General features: G+C 39.8%; 1 protein-coding gene and 1 long non-coding RNA gene across 7 annotated transcripts in view; one reads left to right on the plus strand and one right to left on the minus strand.

Moving 5' to 3' along the window:
* LOC122634614 (Krueppel-like factor 3) overlaps positions 1-17,500 on the plus strand; it is a 244,337-nt gene that overhangs the window by 216,374 nt on the left and 10,463 nt on the right. For all 6 annotated transcript variants that reach the window (XM_043823717.1, XM_043823716.1, XM_043823718.1 and 3 more), the window contains one exon: positions 16,395-16,719. In XM_043823717.1, the coding sequence (XP_043679652.1) occupies positions 16,395-16,719 (325 nt within the window). The remainder of the gene's footprint in view (positions 1-16,394; positions 16,720-17,500) is intronic.
* The window catches only part of LOC122634615, a 34,594-nt gene continuing 24,675 nt past the window's right edge, over positions 7,582-17,500 (minus strand). The window contains exon 4 of the long non-coding RNA XR_006328439.1: positions 7,582-8,074. This is a non-coding gene — a long non-coding RNA (uncharacterized LOC122634615). The remainder of the gene's footprint in view (positions 8,075-17,500) is intronic.

Below are 17,500 nucleotides of genomic sequence, written 5' to 3' on the forward strand. Positions count from 1 at the left end.
CTCTCTCTCTCTCTCTCTCTCTCTCTCTCTCTCTCTCTCTCTCTCTCTCACGAAATATTTATTCGCTTTGGAACATTAAGAAAGTACCTAAGTAATGTCGAAAGAGTTCTCTCTTCGCTTCTGTAATCAGTCAACACAATGGGGAACGACTCGCACTACGAGTTCTGGCGAATCTTCGCTTAGCTTTAACGCGTCATCTTCTCGAGGTCCAGCTTCCGAGAAATCGACCGACGAGGCGGCTAGTAAATCGGTGCGCAAAAGCTTATACACACGCGTCGTCGGTGAAGGTGCACTTGAAGATAGAGAAGAAGAAGAGAGTGGGTCGAGCCACGAAGGATGAAGAGTCGTCGAGAAAAGGTGAACCGACTTCGAGCTCACCGAGGTCGTGGCCGTGCATATTCCGATCCTAACGACGTCTCCTCTCTCTATTTCTCTCTCTCTCTCTCTCTCTCTCTCTCTCTCTCTCTCTCTCTCTCTCAATCTTTTTCTACCAGCAAGATCCAGGAGGCTCGCTTATTGCTCGTAAATTGCGCGTGGCTCCCGACCCGCTTTCTCGTTACTTCTAATATGACCCCGCGATGTATGTAGATTGCGACTGATTTTTCTTTTATCCCCTTCCCCTCGTTGCTCTTCGTCTCCTTCTCCTCTCCTTCTCCTTCCTCATCTTCATCTTCATCTTCATCTTCTTCTTTAGCGGTGCATCGTAGACATCGTGGATCACCTGTGCCGTTAAATCGATCTCGATCCGGCTCAGTTTCTACTGTTCTCAATCGATCGCATTACCGCACCACGATTAAATGCCGTAACTAACAAAAAGAGAGAAATAGGACGATCTAACCGACAGGAAATTAAAATCAAGATGTATATACGATGACCGAAGACTCGATTCGAGATACAGTTTGCATACTTATGTAACAATTATCGTATATACATTGGATATCTACGCGTCGAGAATTATGAAATAATTCGAACGATGTCGCATAAACAATTAACCATCGTCGTTAAATACTTCAGCGATCGAATACTTTGTAATTAATTTTACACTACAAATTACGTATATACGCAGATAATATATACGTAGATCTTACGAGAATAAAGATCGGAAACGATGACTCAACTGTATCGTAAGAAGTACTAAATGAAACTGAACTTGAATACGTTGTTAACGTTCTTGAAACGAACGTGAGAGTGTCTTCGTGCGTACGTGAAGGGTACGAGAGGGCAAATGTGTATGAACGCGTCGCGAGAATGTAAACATTGCCTGTCGTTCGCAATATGATATGTATCTATGATTCATCTATGAACGACGTTTTTTATTTTCATGCGTATGATACACGCGAAGGATCGATGTCATCAAAATATTGATTAACTAAGAAGAGGATGAACGCAATGGAAAAAAAAAATGAAAATGAAAAAAATCAAAACGCACCAAAAGAAAGTAACAAATTTTTTACGACTCGGCAATTCCGAATCTGGAGTGGGTTTAATTGAATGACGATAATTATACACGTGTTCGCCAAGAGATAAGAAAATTCTCTACGTCCCTTATACGAGCATCTGTTATGTCTCTCTCTCTCTCTCTCTCTCTCTCTCTCTCCCCCTCTCTCTCCCTCTCTCTGTCATACTTTTTATTTCCCCTAACTCGCAAAACGATATATTCTCTCGAAAAGATAAACAAATGCGCGAGATTCCATGCTAAATTGGCATTTACAAGTGTTTCTGATAAGGACGAGTCTCGAACAGACTCTTTCTCTCTTTCTCTCTCCCTTTCTCTCTTTCTATTTATCTCTCTCTCTCTCTCTCTCTCTCTCTCTCTCTCTGTTTCTCTTCCTCTTACATTGCAGACTTCTCTTGAAAGTATTTTCTTTTCTTTTTTACTTGTCTCGAATCGAATTAAAATCATCGTCGAGAAAGTAGACGCATTAAATTTTCACGACGTGCGATAATTCTCGATTCGCATGACGCATTAAAAGAAAAAGATAGAAAAGAAAAGAAAGGAAGAAGAAGAATACCAAAGATTATTCTACTAAATTTCTGTCAGAATCATAAATAAAAAGTCTTATATATTAGGATCGAATTTATTCTCTCGCTTTTACTTGGTCTACTCTGTATCGGAGGGTTTAACATGGTAGACTCGTTGCGCGACGATCGATCTCGAAGATACGGGACTCGTGCTGTCTCGTCGACGATAAGCCACCGAACATCTAGACATGTGCACACGTCCTAGCTTACATCTTACCGGATCGAATCACGGAAAAACGTGATTCGCGCAGTTTCGCAGAGAAACAAACAGTGTAACAAACAATGGAACTCAGAACTCAGTTCAGTAAGTATCTCTCTGTCTTCTCTATGCGATGCAACAAAAACGTGTCTTCGACGAGGCGATGGTAGACGACGAAAATCTTAAAATACGTTCTATAAACACAAACGAATAAATAGAGAAGGAAGTAAAGAAAAGAAAAGGAAGAAATGAAGTTAGATAAAGAGAAAGAGAATCAGCACGCGCGGACTATTCTCCGCACCTTGCATTTGCATCTGAAACGTATGGCAACGTAGGTAGGTACCTGTTCGCTCGAGTAAATCGAAGGCGATCCGATTTCGCAAGTCGGAGGAACACTTTTGCCTTTCTTAAACATCGCTATTCCCTTCGCGACGGTATAAAACGGTATAAACATACACAGAGATCGCTACTTTCGAATCCACGCGCCGCGCCGTGAGAATTCAAGAAATAACGTCACTGATCACGGACACCTTACCGATAGAATTCTTCTATCTATCTATTCATCTGTCTATCTATATATCTATCTATTTATCTATCCATATTTATATATACATACATATGATATATATATATATATATATAAATATATAAATATATAATCAGAAAAGATTACAGAACGAGACGTCTCTTGTAATCCCGGCATCCTTAAAATCATCCTCGATATCTCTCGCGTTCACTCGAGATCGAAAGTCAATCGACTCGACGACAAATTGACTCCAAGACTTTTTGCACGATCGTCGTCGATGCTCGAGAGCAGTTACCTTCACTTCTTCTTACAACGACGACGACGACGACGACGACGACGACGACGACGACGACAACGACGACTATGTCGTCGTCTCTCTCCACGAGAACGTGCGAACGTTTACGAAGTAAGAGGGATCGGTTTTATATGCATTAAGAATACGACGAGATGATGGACGTCCGTCCTGTCAGAAACCTCTCCTTGCTCTCTTTATTTGATTTCTTTTCTAAGTCCATCGGGAACGTAATTAAAAACCTTTCATTGTGACCTACTTTTTCCTACCAACCATCTCTATCAACGCGAATGTTCTACTTTGACGGATTGATTTCGCAAGTTTCGATCGTTTTACGAGTGTTCCTTCCTATCTTTATCTCATGTTGTTTCTTTACGATAATATACAATCGAAATTTATAAAAATGATTTATGTACTCCATCCACCAGAAAATATATAATAAAATGGTAATAATAATAGTAATAATAATAATGATGATGATGAAGATGACGATAATGATAATGATAATAATGATAATGACGATGACGATGACGATGATTTCTGCATATTTCTCATGCTCTCTCTCTCTCTCTCTCTCTCTCTCTCTCTCTCTCTCTCTCTCTTTCTTTGTTAATACCCTCTCGTCCAAGTAAAGACGAATGGTTTTTGATCTCGCAATATCGACTTCTTCCCAGACGATCTTAAAAACGGACTTGTACCTCCTCTCAAGGACGATCCTTCTGATCGCACGCTCGCCGTTCACTCTCGATCCTTCGAACAGTAGAGAAACCCTTCGTAGAAAATCGCTTGTTAAACCTTCCCATTTTCGAATATCATAAAAAGCGATACTTATTGGCAAATACTATGGAATAAAAATCGGATTGGAAGTGCGATAAATTCATATTTGATTTCTTACACTTTCACGAATATACTCGATGACGTTATCTTTGGATATGAAAATTATGAAACTAGACGAATATCGAGATTGGAAAAAGCGCGTAGTTGAGAGTCACTGACAATGCTCCACTTTCGATCTCTTTGCAGCCGCCTTTGCTTAGAAAAGACGATCAGCTGGATTACGTATGAGCACATACACACATATATATATATATATATATACAAAATTCATCATTGAAATAATAAACAAATAAAAATATTGAATTCATAAACGTTTCGAAAATATCAAAAAGATCGAAGGTGTTGGAGATCTCAGATGGAACACCCCGTTACGAGGGAGGACGCATTCTTTAAGAGGACGATCAACCGTGGGAAAGTATTCATCGTGCGAGAAACTAGCTACGTAATAAACGTTTAGATAATGTACCCATTGTTGGACCTCTCCTTTCTTATTCTCCGAAAGATAGAGAAAGGAAGAAGACATGAGTGTAGAGACAGGAATGCATGATTCATTATCATCGATCTTGTTTAATATCTTTTACGATTGTTTGATTAGATAGGTAATATTTTACGACACCGATATAATACCAATGTTTTTTAATAAATTAAAAAAAAATAAATAAAAGTAAAAAAGCGAAATTAGAACGATCGGTTTCGTTCGTTTTTATCTCAAATTCCGTGCACCGTCAATTCTGTTATTCTGTTAATTTTGTTTGTTTGTTTGTTTTTTTCTTTTTCCTCGTGTTTTTTTCTTTTTATCTTTCATTGAAATTCTGCTCCACAATCTCTTTGGTTATTCTCGTCGATGTAACTTTCGTCGAGTTTACGATGTAATGGAGTCCGCCGAGTCGATTGACAAATCGTGTCTGGGGAGTCGTCGCAAAGCTGGATTGGGTTATTGGTAAAGGAACCCAGTGAGGAAGCATTGCGAACGTAGAGGGACGAATGTAGAGATCGAATGCAGTTTCAAGCAAAATGAGGAGAATCTCGTCGTCGTGGGCCTCGAGATTGCGTCTTAAATTGGATCTATTACTTTGACGAGTATTACTAAAATAGAAAAAGATAGACGGATAGATAGATGGATAGAGAGAGAGAGAGAGAGAGAGAGAGAGAGAGAGGGAAGATAATTTGCTGTGGCCCAAATTGCATCGTCAAATCCGTACCCCACTTTCGGTGTACATACTTTTTTCTAACCTCGTTATTTGCTTTCACTTGACTACTAAGGAGAACTCAAACTCGAAGCTCCGAACTCGTCTCGTTAAATATCAAGAATCGTTTATCTCGTAAAACGTCGTTGCTTCTAAACTGGTAGAGTAGAGTAGAAAATTGGCCTTTAGGTTTGTCCGAAAGTTAACTAAAGCCATAAGGTACCCTATACAAGGTGCAACGAAGTTAATTCTTCGTTTCGCACCTAACGCTCTCATTCTCCTAGTCAACGAGGATCTCGATAAGAGCGTAATAAACGAAGTAAAGGACATTATCCGTTAGAGAATCTCGTCTAACGCGCGAATCGTGAAATTTAACGAACGGTTTGCTCCATTAGCATGAATAAAAAAGGTTAGACCGTGAGCGTGATTTATGGTATTTTCGTGGTTGCAAACAACGTCTCTTGGATGTTCGTGAGATCTCGACGTTTTGCTTAGCGATGTATGTAAAAGCGATGGGACTACTATAAGCGCGTGTATCCCCTTTTTTCTTCTTCTTCTCCTTGTTTTTTTCTTTTTCCATTTTTATCATCTCTTTCTTTTCTTTTTATTGCATCTCTCTCGCTAGGGAATTTAATAAATCTCGTAACGTGGGAAGCTCACGGGTTAGCTCCGGACTACGTTTCTGTCGATTATTACCTTTTGCGGGAAATAATCTCATTCCACTGGAAACGCACTAGCCTTGAGCGAGACAAACTACCTTGTGCAATATGATTATCGCATCGCCTTGCATTGTTCTCTGTCTCTCTCTCTCTCTCTCTCTCCCTCCCTCCTCATACTTCAACGTACCGTAATCCTCGAAGGACAAGCTCTCTCATAGATCGAAACGATCAGAGTTTCGATATGTCGATATTATTATTGAAGACTCCCGATTTGCCTGTAGGAAATATACGAACGTTATAGAATTTAACGAGACCGATAATTCCCTGTATACTAGTTGAATTGAAAATCGCAATCGTATATGCCTCGCCATCGACAAATCTCTAACGCGATCAAGAGAAACACGGCTTACCTTTCTAAATCGGCATTTTCATGCGGAATCGATTCCTTCTCGAATCTTAAGAAATTCACGAAAGACACGGTAGCGTGTCTCGGATAATAGTGCGTCGCTCGTGCATTCCTTTGACGAGTGTATGGCTCTTTTGCAACGGCAATCGGCACTCGTCCGCTTTGCGATAATTAATTAATTTCCCGTGACCGCGTCTGTTTGCTCCGCGAGCAGCAAACCCTACTCAGCCATAATATTTATCCGTTTACGGTTAATCGTATACACAGGAGGCGTCTCGTGGGAGCCGTGCGATTCCGATCGGATCTGTGTTATCCCTGGAGAAGGAATAGAAGTGAAGGATTGAAGTTAAAGAAAGAGAAAAAGAAAGAGGCAAAGAAAGAGAAAGAAAAAGGAGAAAAAAATAAGTAGAAAAAGAAAAAAAAAAGAGAGGACAAAAAAATAAGCCGAATATCGTTAAGTGATCGTTTCGAAATATATCGTACGGTCTCGTTTCGTTCTCGATATGGAAAATCGAATGTTACAGAATTTCGCCGAAAAAAAAAGAAAAAAAAGGAGGAATGGAAGAAAAAAGAAAATCCTTCTGTCCTTTTTCTCTTTCCACTTCCTCCACTTCTTCTCTCTCTCTCTCTCTCTCTCTCTCTCTCTCTCTCTCTCTCTCTCTCTCTCTCTCACCTACATTAGATTCTAAACTCTTGAGAAAGGATCCCCCTCGACTTCCTTTCGTTCTCTTTACCTGTTTGTCCTGCGAATGCTCCCGATACCAGGATCGAGAACTGGACCTACCACGAGCCAATAACTCACGCAAATTACGCAACGCGTGCGTAGAAAGAGAAGCCGAGAATACACGCGAGAAAGAGAAAAAATGAAAAGAAATAGCTAAGGCCTGATTTGTAGATCGTTCGCGTGCTGAGCGTTGTAAGTGCATAGATTGAAATCAGAGATGCGACCGAGATTACGTAGCGCTATAAGCGAGTACTATAAGTGAGTATAATGAAGGATCCAATGAAAGGGATACCGCGTATGTACACACCGATCTTGTGTGAGCCTGGAAACGAGGATTCTTTTCCACGGCTAACTCTAAGAGGATATAACCTATGTCTTTTTAATCACGGATTTATACTACTTTCTTAATCGACTCGTCTCGTCAATGCCACGAAAGAAGTTTTTCGAAAAAAGAAATTAAGATAAAGAAAATCGCACGTTCTTTCTCTCAGTTCGTAGATCCTTTCTAAATCAATCTTATCTCTTACTAGTAGTAACGTAATTAATGACTTTTCCCTTTTGTATTTTTTCCGTCTTTCTCTCTATGCCTTCGGTATTACGTTAATAATTCTAATCTATAGATGCTAGATTTACTTTTCGAGTACGATCGATAAATGTTTCTTTAACAAAGTATAACCTTCGATTAACATACGGTTAGCTATTACGTATATATATATATATGTGTGTATCTAGCAAAGTATCCGATATCAAGTCGATGAAAGGCATCGTTTCGACACACCTATAAAAGGATACATACATAGACAGACGACTAGTGTGGATCGTGGATCGGTGGGCCGGAGGAAGAAAAGGTCACGACATCGAAGTTCAGGGCGTCGAGAAGCATTGTCGCAGGTGTTTAACCTTCGCAAGAAAGAGCCAAGCCTGTTTCACCTGCGTATTTCTAACAACAAAAAGGAACGAGCACGCGCTGAGTATGTATACGTAGGGAGCCCGTACGAGTTCTTCAACGGTTGGCCAATAAATTAGACATTTTTCCATGCGACCTTCTCTCCTCTTCCCTTCTTCCTCTTCTTCTTCGTCTACCTCTCTTCTTCTTCGTTCATCTTCATTCTTTCACTCTCTGTCTCGTCGTCCGATGCCAAGCAGCATCCCCCAAAGCAGCAAACCAACTTCGAACAATTTTTCTCTTTCAATTTCTCGCCGGTAAAGAGAAGAAGGCGTGCTGGAAAAGGACGGAGATTACATGGATAATAAATTAACGCACACGACCTTATCGAGCAGTATAATTCATCACGACGTTAACGTTACCGTGTTTAAACGTCGACTCGACTCTACGTATATAGTTCTTCCACCTGTCTCTCTCTTCGTCTGACCGTCTATTTCCCCTTTGCTTCTGATATCTATGTACATTTTATGTATATGTATGTGTTTCTTATATATATATAAACACACGCAAATAGGTAAATGTACCGGCGCTACGACGTCGACGACGACGACGACGACGACGACGACTACGACGACTACGACGATGCCTTTGCACATTAACCTCGTAAAACTCCAACGGCATTCGACGACCCCGCACACCTGTAGCACGATTCCACTCTCGTACGATGTGAAAGTTCGAATCGCGGAAGGAAAGGATCCTTTCTCGCTAGGATATACTACTGTACCTTGGTTAAGGTCTTTATCTTTGTGCCTGTCGTTTTTTTAGACGATCAAAATGTGCCTCGAAGAATAATTTTGATTCAACACCTGTGACTCGCCTATCTGACGTTTCGATAATCGTTCGATGCACTCTCTCTTTCTCTTGTTCTCTCTCTCTCTCTCTCTCTCTCTCTCTCTCTCTCTCTCTATCTATCTATCTATCTCTTTCTCTTTCTGTATGTATATTTAACTCTCATATTATGACGGTACGAATTTACATAATTGTTGAGTACTTCACGTCGAGTATGCGTTCGAACGGTGGCATCGAACAAGTATTACACTCGAGTATCGCATTATAATGCAAATCGAAGTGCAACAAAGGAAAAGGTGCATTAAGAATTTGCTAATGTCTTTTCTGGAATAAATTTTCTAAGGTATTCGATAAAGTTCAACGCGCACGATAAATTCAAAGGATGATCCTTGAGGATTCTTAATATACTTCGACGTAAATGTTATGTTATTAAAATAAAAAGAAAATAATATCGGAAAACGTAAGCGGCGAGCCATTTTTGAGTTTCAAAAACAAGAAGAGTACGAACGGGGAGACGTTGTCGAGTGTACGAGACGTGGTAATAGAAACGGTCCATCTTGATCGGACACCGGGCAATAACGCCAAAGTGGTATCGAACGGCAATGGCTAAGGTAGCAATTCTAGAGGGAAATAACGAGCTTCTGGGTCCGGCAATGGACAGGAACTGCCATTATCTCCAAAAGTAGAAGTATACGTGGCTGGTTGGAGTTAGCTACGTTAACCGTACCGTTTCCGTGCTTCATTAAATGGTTTACTAAAATATCGATCTGACATCGTAACTAGATTAGTCCACCTTCTCTCGCTCCCTTCGATCGAGATACGAAGTAGTTCCTATACGAGAACTATCGAAGAAAAAAATCATTTATCCTAGTCGATCGTGTAAGGTTCGTTAGAATAGTCTAAAACGAAATAAATTTCTTATCATAAATGGAATATATATATATATATATATATATATATGTATATATTGAAAAGTATCAAATAATGTAGTTGCTAAAACGTTCCTTTGTCTAACGCGTTCGTCCATTTTTTTTTTTTTTTTTTTTTTTTTTTATTGTAAGATATTATACTTTACTTTTCTAAGCTCGTTAAATAAGATAAATGCGAGCTCGAAGATTTTCGAGACGAATGAATTTGTCGCGACTAAAACGAACCGTGATAGTAATAGTACTAGTAGTAGTAGTAGTAGTAATAGTAGTAGTAGCAGTAGTGTAATAGTTGTAGTCGTAGCAATAGTAATAGTAATAGTAATAGCAATAGCAATAGTAATAGTAGCAGTAGTAGTAGTAGTAGTAGTAGGCCTATGTCAACCGAGTGTCCCTCGCTTTTTCTCGTTACTCCTAACCATTTATGGAACACGGAGGAGAGGCCGATTACGCGATCGGTCGTGCTCCTCGACGTGCTCGAGATATTCCACCCGGTCACAGACTAACGAGGTGTGCAATATGGACGATGGGTAATTAATTAACCATTTCACCCCATCCGAACTGTGTCCGTCCACATCTACTTTGTCCTAGTAACGAAATCCGAAATCCTAAATTCTAAACTAAAATCAAGTTTGATTGAAAAATCAATTCCAACGAAAAAAGAAGGGATTATTATAAAATTATATTCTCCGCATAATATCGAGATTTAAGCAATAATCCACTTCGACCTTCGTTCCGCAACCCGTACGATATGTTGTTGCGGTACTAGTGCAATGCGATCGGCCGCACGGCGGTAAGGCCGTATCTTCGAGCCGCAGAATACATTATCCCGAAGATTAGTGTGCGAACGATACGAGAGAAGGTATATCTACATAGACGCGAACGTTCTCGGTCGTATCTCGATCGTGCTCGCGTGTACACATATGTACATATATGTATACATATATATACATATATATACAAAGAGAAATAGATAGATATACATATATATGTATATATGTATGTATGTGTATAAATAAATAAATAAATAAATAAATATATATATATGTAAAGGGAACGACACGATTATTTAATGCCGTGGGTGTCCGTTTAAATTCGTACGTATGCAGGTGCGTGCCAGGTAACTCCTTATCTTCCTGAATATACTGCTAGCAAAGTAATACATATGTACGATCACTCGAAAGCTTTGTAATAACGATGTTCCAGCAATTAAAGACTACCGCGTGGCGTACCAACGCTTACGTTATGCAACTTGGTCCAGAATGTTGGCCAAACCTATCTAACTATTTACTTATCTGCGATTGAATCTAGCGAACGTTTAATAAAGACATACGTATTCGAGATATTATCATTCCATTGGTTGGAATTACGGAAATCTGAGGATTACTTCGGATTTGATTTAAGAAATTATTGATTATCTCTCTCTCTCTCTCTCTCTCTCTTTCTCTCATAACTAAGTATGAAATTCAAAAGTAATGTTCATAAATGTTGCACTCAAGTGCAAGTTAAACAACTATTCATAAATATCAAGTAACAGCAGCTATGAGAAGCTCGATAATACCGATGATCCTTCACACTTACCATCTCTCTCTCTTTCTCCATAAATAAATCTATCATTTATTTTTGGGAAATGAGATAAGAAAAAAAGTATAAAGAGAAAGAGAGAGAAAGAGAGAGAGAGAGAGAAAGAGAAAGAGAGAATCAGCAGCACGCGGTGAGATTCATCTACAAACGATTACCAGGTGAAGGTGCACCGACGAAGAGACGTGCATTCTCGACCATGCTATCTTCCTCTCTCTCTCTCTCTCTCTCTCTCTCTCTCTCTCTCTCTCTCTTCCTCTCCGTCTCTCTCGAATGCACCACGACGATGCACCGGCATGCCAAGCTAAAGCCAACCTGCACACCTCGGCTCGTCTATCACGCTCGGATAGATTTATCGAGTATCGGCACCAACCGCCAAGTGTCCCGCCTCACTTCGACAATTTATATACCCTATGTGTTTCCTTCGCAAAGACATTGCCAACAAAGATGCACTATGACGAGATGTTCGAATCGAATGCAACTCCTCCCTCCTTGAACTCGCCAACAACTGTCGTATACTTTTATTTATTCGTTTCTCTTTTTTCTTCTCTTTTTTTTATTCAAACTATATATATATATATATATATATATATATATATATATACTATCCGAACGAATTAAACGAAACGAATTTCTTATCCACTTACTTCTAATTCCAACATCGATTTTACTCGGGCTAAGTTAATCCATCGGTACGTCGGACACGAATAAAACAACATGTATTTCCATCGAAATCATCTGTTATTCCGCTCGAAACACTGATCTATATTCTTAGCTAGACTCGATCGATCTCTCGCAAAAATCGAAATGTTCGTGGACTAAAGATGTGAATTATATATTGCTCTATTTCGATTATATTCAAAAGGAACTCTGAAAAAAGTTTAAAAATACATCGAACAAGCTATGACATAAAAGAATCCTTTAAAGATAAAAACTTGAAAGATTATTAATCATGTTCCTCCAAAAAAAAAAAAAAAAGAGAGAGAGAAAGAGAGAGAGAGAGAGAGAGAAAAGAAAATAGATAGAACGTAGATATATAAAACACTGTAATTACATATCGAGTTACAGATCAAAAACCAGTCGACGTCGTTTTTAAAAAATTTACTTGACGTCTTCGATCCTGATACCTCCCGGGCCATGAATGAATTATTATGCCCGCTTGCAGATCAATTCCGTGCAAGTTATGCTAACGTCTTATTCGGCCCTCACCAGTGAACATCGTCCCACACTGGATCCCTCCTTGTGATTACGCAGGAGAACTCGCCGTTCTTCGAAACTCTTCCAAGAAACATAAACGGTACTCTAGGTAGTTTCGAATCGATGAGCCTGATGATACGATCCGATTCGAAAAGCTTCTTATTTCGTATCGCAACGTTGGTATTGAAAATGATAATTAAGACTTTCCATTAAAATATTGAATACGATTAAAATCTTGGAAGGCTTATATACATATATATATGCTTTCTTAATATATACATATATATACATACATATATATATATGTGTATATATATATATATATATATATATATATGCTTTTGCTATAACTCGCAATTAACACGAGGAACGTAAAAGAGGTGGCTTTTAATTATTATAAAAGACAACGTTAATACGTTGGCAAGTCTTCTTCTACAAGCTTGCTAATTAATTTCAAGCACAATTTTCGAAAGAACAAGAACAAGAACAAGAAGAAGAAGAAGGAGAAGAAGAAGAAGAAGAAGAAGAAGAAGAAGAAGAAGGAGAAGAAGCCGACGGTAATGACGAATTTTTATCCATCGAAATATCTATTACTTACTAGAACGTAAATCGGCATGGTCATAGTCATAACACGGTTGGTACCTGTTATTTCGCGCGATAAATCCTGGTCCGTGCCGTGGTCCGGCACGATGAGAAATAATAATCTAGGATTAATTGGTAGAAGGCGGATCGCCGACTAATCCTCATTTTGTTCGTTAAACCGGAAACTTAATTAAAAACTCACGTCTAACGAGTTCCACGATACGGGTGGCACGTCCACCCACTTAACGTGCGCTTACTCGTGCTCACGTATCGACGAGTCGAAGGTGGAGAAACGAGAGAAGAGAGAACGTGAACGTAAAACTATCTCTATCTCTCTCTTTCTATCTATCTATCTATCTATCTCTCTATCTATCTCTTTTCTTTCTCTCTTTATTTCTTTCTAGTCACGTATAAGAACGACTTAGATTCCTTACAATATATACCCCCGATAATCGATGATACAACGCAACAGGTTACCTTCTAATTTCTATTTTCGAAGAGTTGCAAAATTTTTCTTAAATCCATCGTTCCTCCTTTACAATCGCGAGTTTAAATCGAGCGTGTATCGTCTTCGAGTACAATAGTTCCGCTTGGCATACCGTTAGCAGACCGATACGAATATTCTCCATGGGGGTCAAAGTGCACGACGCAGCTAAGAACGGATATAGACTCGTTCTCTATCTCACTCATTCTCTCTCTCTCTCTCTCTCTCTCTCTCTCTCTCTCTCTTTCTCTTTCTCTCTTTCTCTTTGTTCAACTCCTCCCACTTGGTTCATCCTCTTCTTCCCATGGATTAGCTAAGCCATGTGTTTTATTTCTTATTGAGCACGTAAAGTACGCTTTCATCCTTCCCTTTCTCTCTCTCTCTCTCTCTCTCTCTCTCTCTCTCTCTCTCTCTCTCTCTTGATCACCCACTTATCTCCCTTTATCCTACAGCTTCCTTCTTCTTCTTTTCTTCCTTCTTCCTTCCTTCCTTCCTATGTTTCTTCACGCAGGTATCCTTGGCAGCGGTCCATTAGCGTCAACCGATTATCCCTCAAATTGGTAAATTTGAAAAATCCACGCTACATACTTTGCTCATAAATCGGCGGATTAACCTCAGCATTTAACATTATCAATTACGTATGGCCTTTGACTCTAAGCTCGCTCGATCATAGCACGTCCGTGTCAGGCACAGCGAACGATAGAAGAGAGGAGAGAAAGAGAGATAGTGAATAGTAAGTCCACGTTATTAGCGATAATGCTCGAGGTACACTTCGTTCTTGGCGTGGGCGAGTCGGAAGAAAAAGGAGGACACGATGTGAACTTCGGAAGAAGAGAAGACCCGTCAGAATCTTCGGATGAGTCCGACATCCATTAGATAGCGAAGATCATAGTGCTCGGTCATAGACAGAAAGAGAGAGAGAGAGAGAGAGAGAGAGAGAGAGAGAGAGAGAGAGAGAGAGTTGTGTTAATGGCTCTAACGAGATGATGCCTGGAGGAGAGGGTGATGATGACGATGAATGGCGAAGGTGGATGAGCGACTTGTGTACGAAGGATCGATTAATTAAACGACTAATTGCAAGTACAAATTCGTTTCGAACGTATCAAGAAATATTCATGAAATATATAGGTAATTGAAAATTCCTCGGCACCGTTAGCGAGAGAAATTTTTCTTGGTCATCCATATTCGACACTCCCTTATCTCCTTCCTTCTCCGTTGGTCCGATCATCGTCGAAACGAAACTCTGCGTCCGTGTGCGTCTGTCCGTGCTCGCGTCGAGTCGGTTCGCGTGTTTACATAAATCTCCACCCTGTTGATTCACGACGGACGGGAAAACTCGCGTGCCAGTATCGCGTTACGCAATATCGCATGCTCGACTCGGCCATAAATGATCGCTCCTCTCTCCCAAATCGATTATCTCTTAATCCCGTTAGCCTGGTCAAGCGTATCGCGTACTACTTAATTCGTAAACCGATTGCAACGGTACATGCCATCTTATGGATTCTGCTTCGGTAATCGTCGTCCTTTGGTAACGACAACGAACGTACGAATACGATATAATAATGAAATATTCACGATATATAGATTCGTGCCTGTGCGCGTGTATTTTCTTTTTTTTTTTTTTTTTTCTTTATCTCTCATCAAGCAAGAAAATTAGAAGATTACAAAGTAACGAATACCCATAGAGGATAGCCGCGATTACGTGTTTACTAATTACATACTCGAGTAATTTAGCATGGTGAAAGAACTATTAGCGCGTAACGAGGTAGTCCCTTAGAAATTACAATTTTATAACGATCACGAGGTACCGGACCTGGACGCGAACTTGGACGAAGATCGGAGAGGCGCACGCGTCTACTTAAAATTAAAGCGAGTCTCCGAACGTCAATAGATTATCGTTCGCTGAATAGCAAAGGCTTAACATATCGGAACTCTCCTAGCATGAACGCTACTTGGCAATCTATTGACCAGGAGTATTAATTAGTAACAGTAATGTCATGGACGTTTAACATGCCTCTTGTACCACGCGCACGTTGTAAGCACCAAGCAAGAAGATATCGTTCTACCGTGGTGAGCTCAAAGTAACAGTCCACTGATGTCGAAGGTCGCTAAAGAATTTCTTCGTATGCTTAACGGATTATAATATTCTCTAGGGCTCTAAAATCCTTAAGGTAAAGGACCTTTGCACTTAAGACGCACAGGCCAAACGTTAATATCGATTATCGGCCATGGAATCGACTAATTGGCATTGAGTTAACAGCGCCACTTTAACGCAAGTGATTTCCTTTAATGTACCATGGATTTAAACGGACACCTTAAGCACGAGCTAAAACTTTAATCCTTAAAACTTGACGGTTATTAATAGGATATTTATGCTAGTCTAAGTACCACGGTATTAAATACTTTTCTAACGCTTAACCTGTCCCCCTTAACTCTATCTGAGAAATGTACGATTGGAATATACACATGTAAAAAAAAGAAAAAGAAAAAAGAAAAAACAGAGAGAGAAACAAAACGTAGATACATATATCAAAGAGAGATAACGAACGATCTAACATTTTTAAAAATTCCGATGAGTCCTTCGGAATTACGAGGGAAAAAAGAACCGTATCTATCGAGAGAATCATGACGCGTTACGTGATTCGTTGTCGAATGATTTGTGGAAACGTCTTCGGTTGCTCGAAGCTTGTCAGCGACCTGCTGCGTGTGCCTCGCAACGAACCGCGTTTATGTAGCCCGTTTATCCGCGAAAGGTTGTCCGTCGTTCCCGAGAGTTTCGACCTTCGATCTTCGATCTTTCCTCCTCGATACGATCTTTTAAAGAACGGCATCGACATCGATCGCACGTACAAAAGTAACGAAGTTAAATCGTTTCGGATAAATTATGATCTTTTCGAATTTAATCGCCTTGAATTATTACAATTCTTCCTTCTCCTTATTTTGTCTTTCTTTCTATTCCTATTTTCAACGAACTTCTAAAAATGATTTCTATCGATCTAACAACCTAAATCGAGACACGGATTTCTTCTGTTTACAGTGTCGCCAACCTTGCCATCTTTGGGGGAAGCAGCATGGGAAAGGGAACAGGAACGAGATCGGGAAAGAGAGAGGACACGAGAAAGGGAAAGAGGGCGAGAAAGGACTGGCGAGAACGAGAGGGAACGACAACAGGAACGGGAGAGCGCGATCAGGGAGAGAGAAACGCGAGATCGAGAGAGAGAACGAGATCGCGATCGTGAGAGACAAAGGGAAAGAGAAAGAGAGAGGGACGTATCCGTTTGCGTGATGGAACCACCCGACCCAGTATTCGTATCATCCCCTGCAGCCCTCCTCGCTTTGCAAAGGATAAAGGAAGCATCTCTGTGAGTTATAATGTTTTTTCTTCTTCTTCTTATTCCTCTTCGTTGATCTAACAATATCTCAAAAAATAATTTGACATAATGTCCCGATGAAAATGAAAAACAGTGGGAAATAATAATAGGCATGTAAATAAGCAAGCAAGTAAGCAAGTAAGTAAGTAACTAACTAAGTAAGTAAGTAAGTAAGTAAGTAAGTAAGTAAGTAAGTAAGTAAGTAAGTACGTGTGCCAGTCAAATTGATATCTAAAAAGACCGACTTTATTATCCTTCTTGGGATCGGTCGAAAACAGCAGGATATCGTGGCTCGCTCACCTAGCTAGAGTCCTCGACCGTTACGTACCAGCATATTTCATCGAATGTATAAGCACGTCCAGCGTTAATAAGACGAGATCGTGCACCCGCTGTAAATCTCCTTTAATTTGCCCTCTCTCTCTCTCTCTCTCTTTCTTCCTCTCTCTGTCTTTCTTCTAACTTTTACGTGACTTTGTCGTCAAGAGAAAGAGAGAGAGAGAGTCAGAATAGACTCGCTCTTGTCCTCTATTTCAAAAAAAAGAAAATAATAAAAGAGACAAAACGAGGGAGGGTTAAGTGATGACATGATTAGAAAATATTGTAATATCGTGACACTTGTGATAACGTTAACAAACTTAAATGTACTATATATGTGTGTATGTGCGTGTCTATGTATATTTTCACGATTTCATCATTTTCTTTATTTTTTCATCACTTTTATCCTTTCCTCATATCTTTCTTCTTCTTAATAATACGAATCCCTTTCACTCAT

This window comes from Vespula pensylvanica, chromosome 15 (assembly GCF_014466175.1).
Source record: "Vespula pensylvanica isolate Volc-1 chromosome 15, ASM1446617v1, whole genome shotgun sequence".
In the NCBI taxonomy this organism is placed as follows: Eukaryota; Metazoa; Arthropoda; class Insecta; order Hymenoptera; family Vespidae; genus Vespula; species Vespula pensylvanica.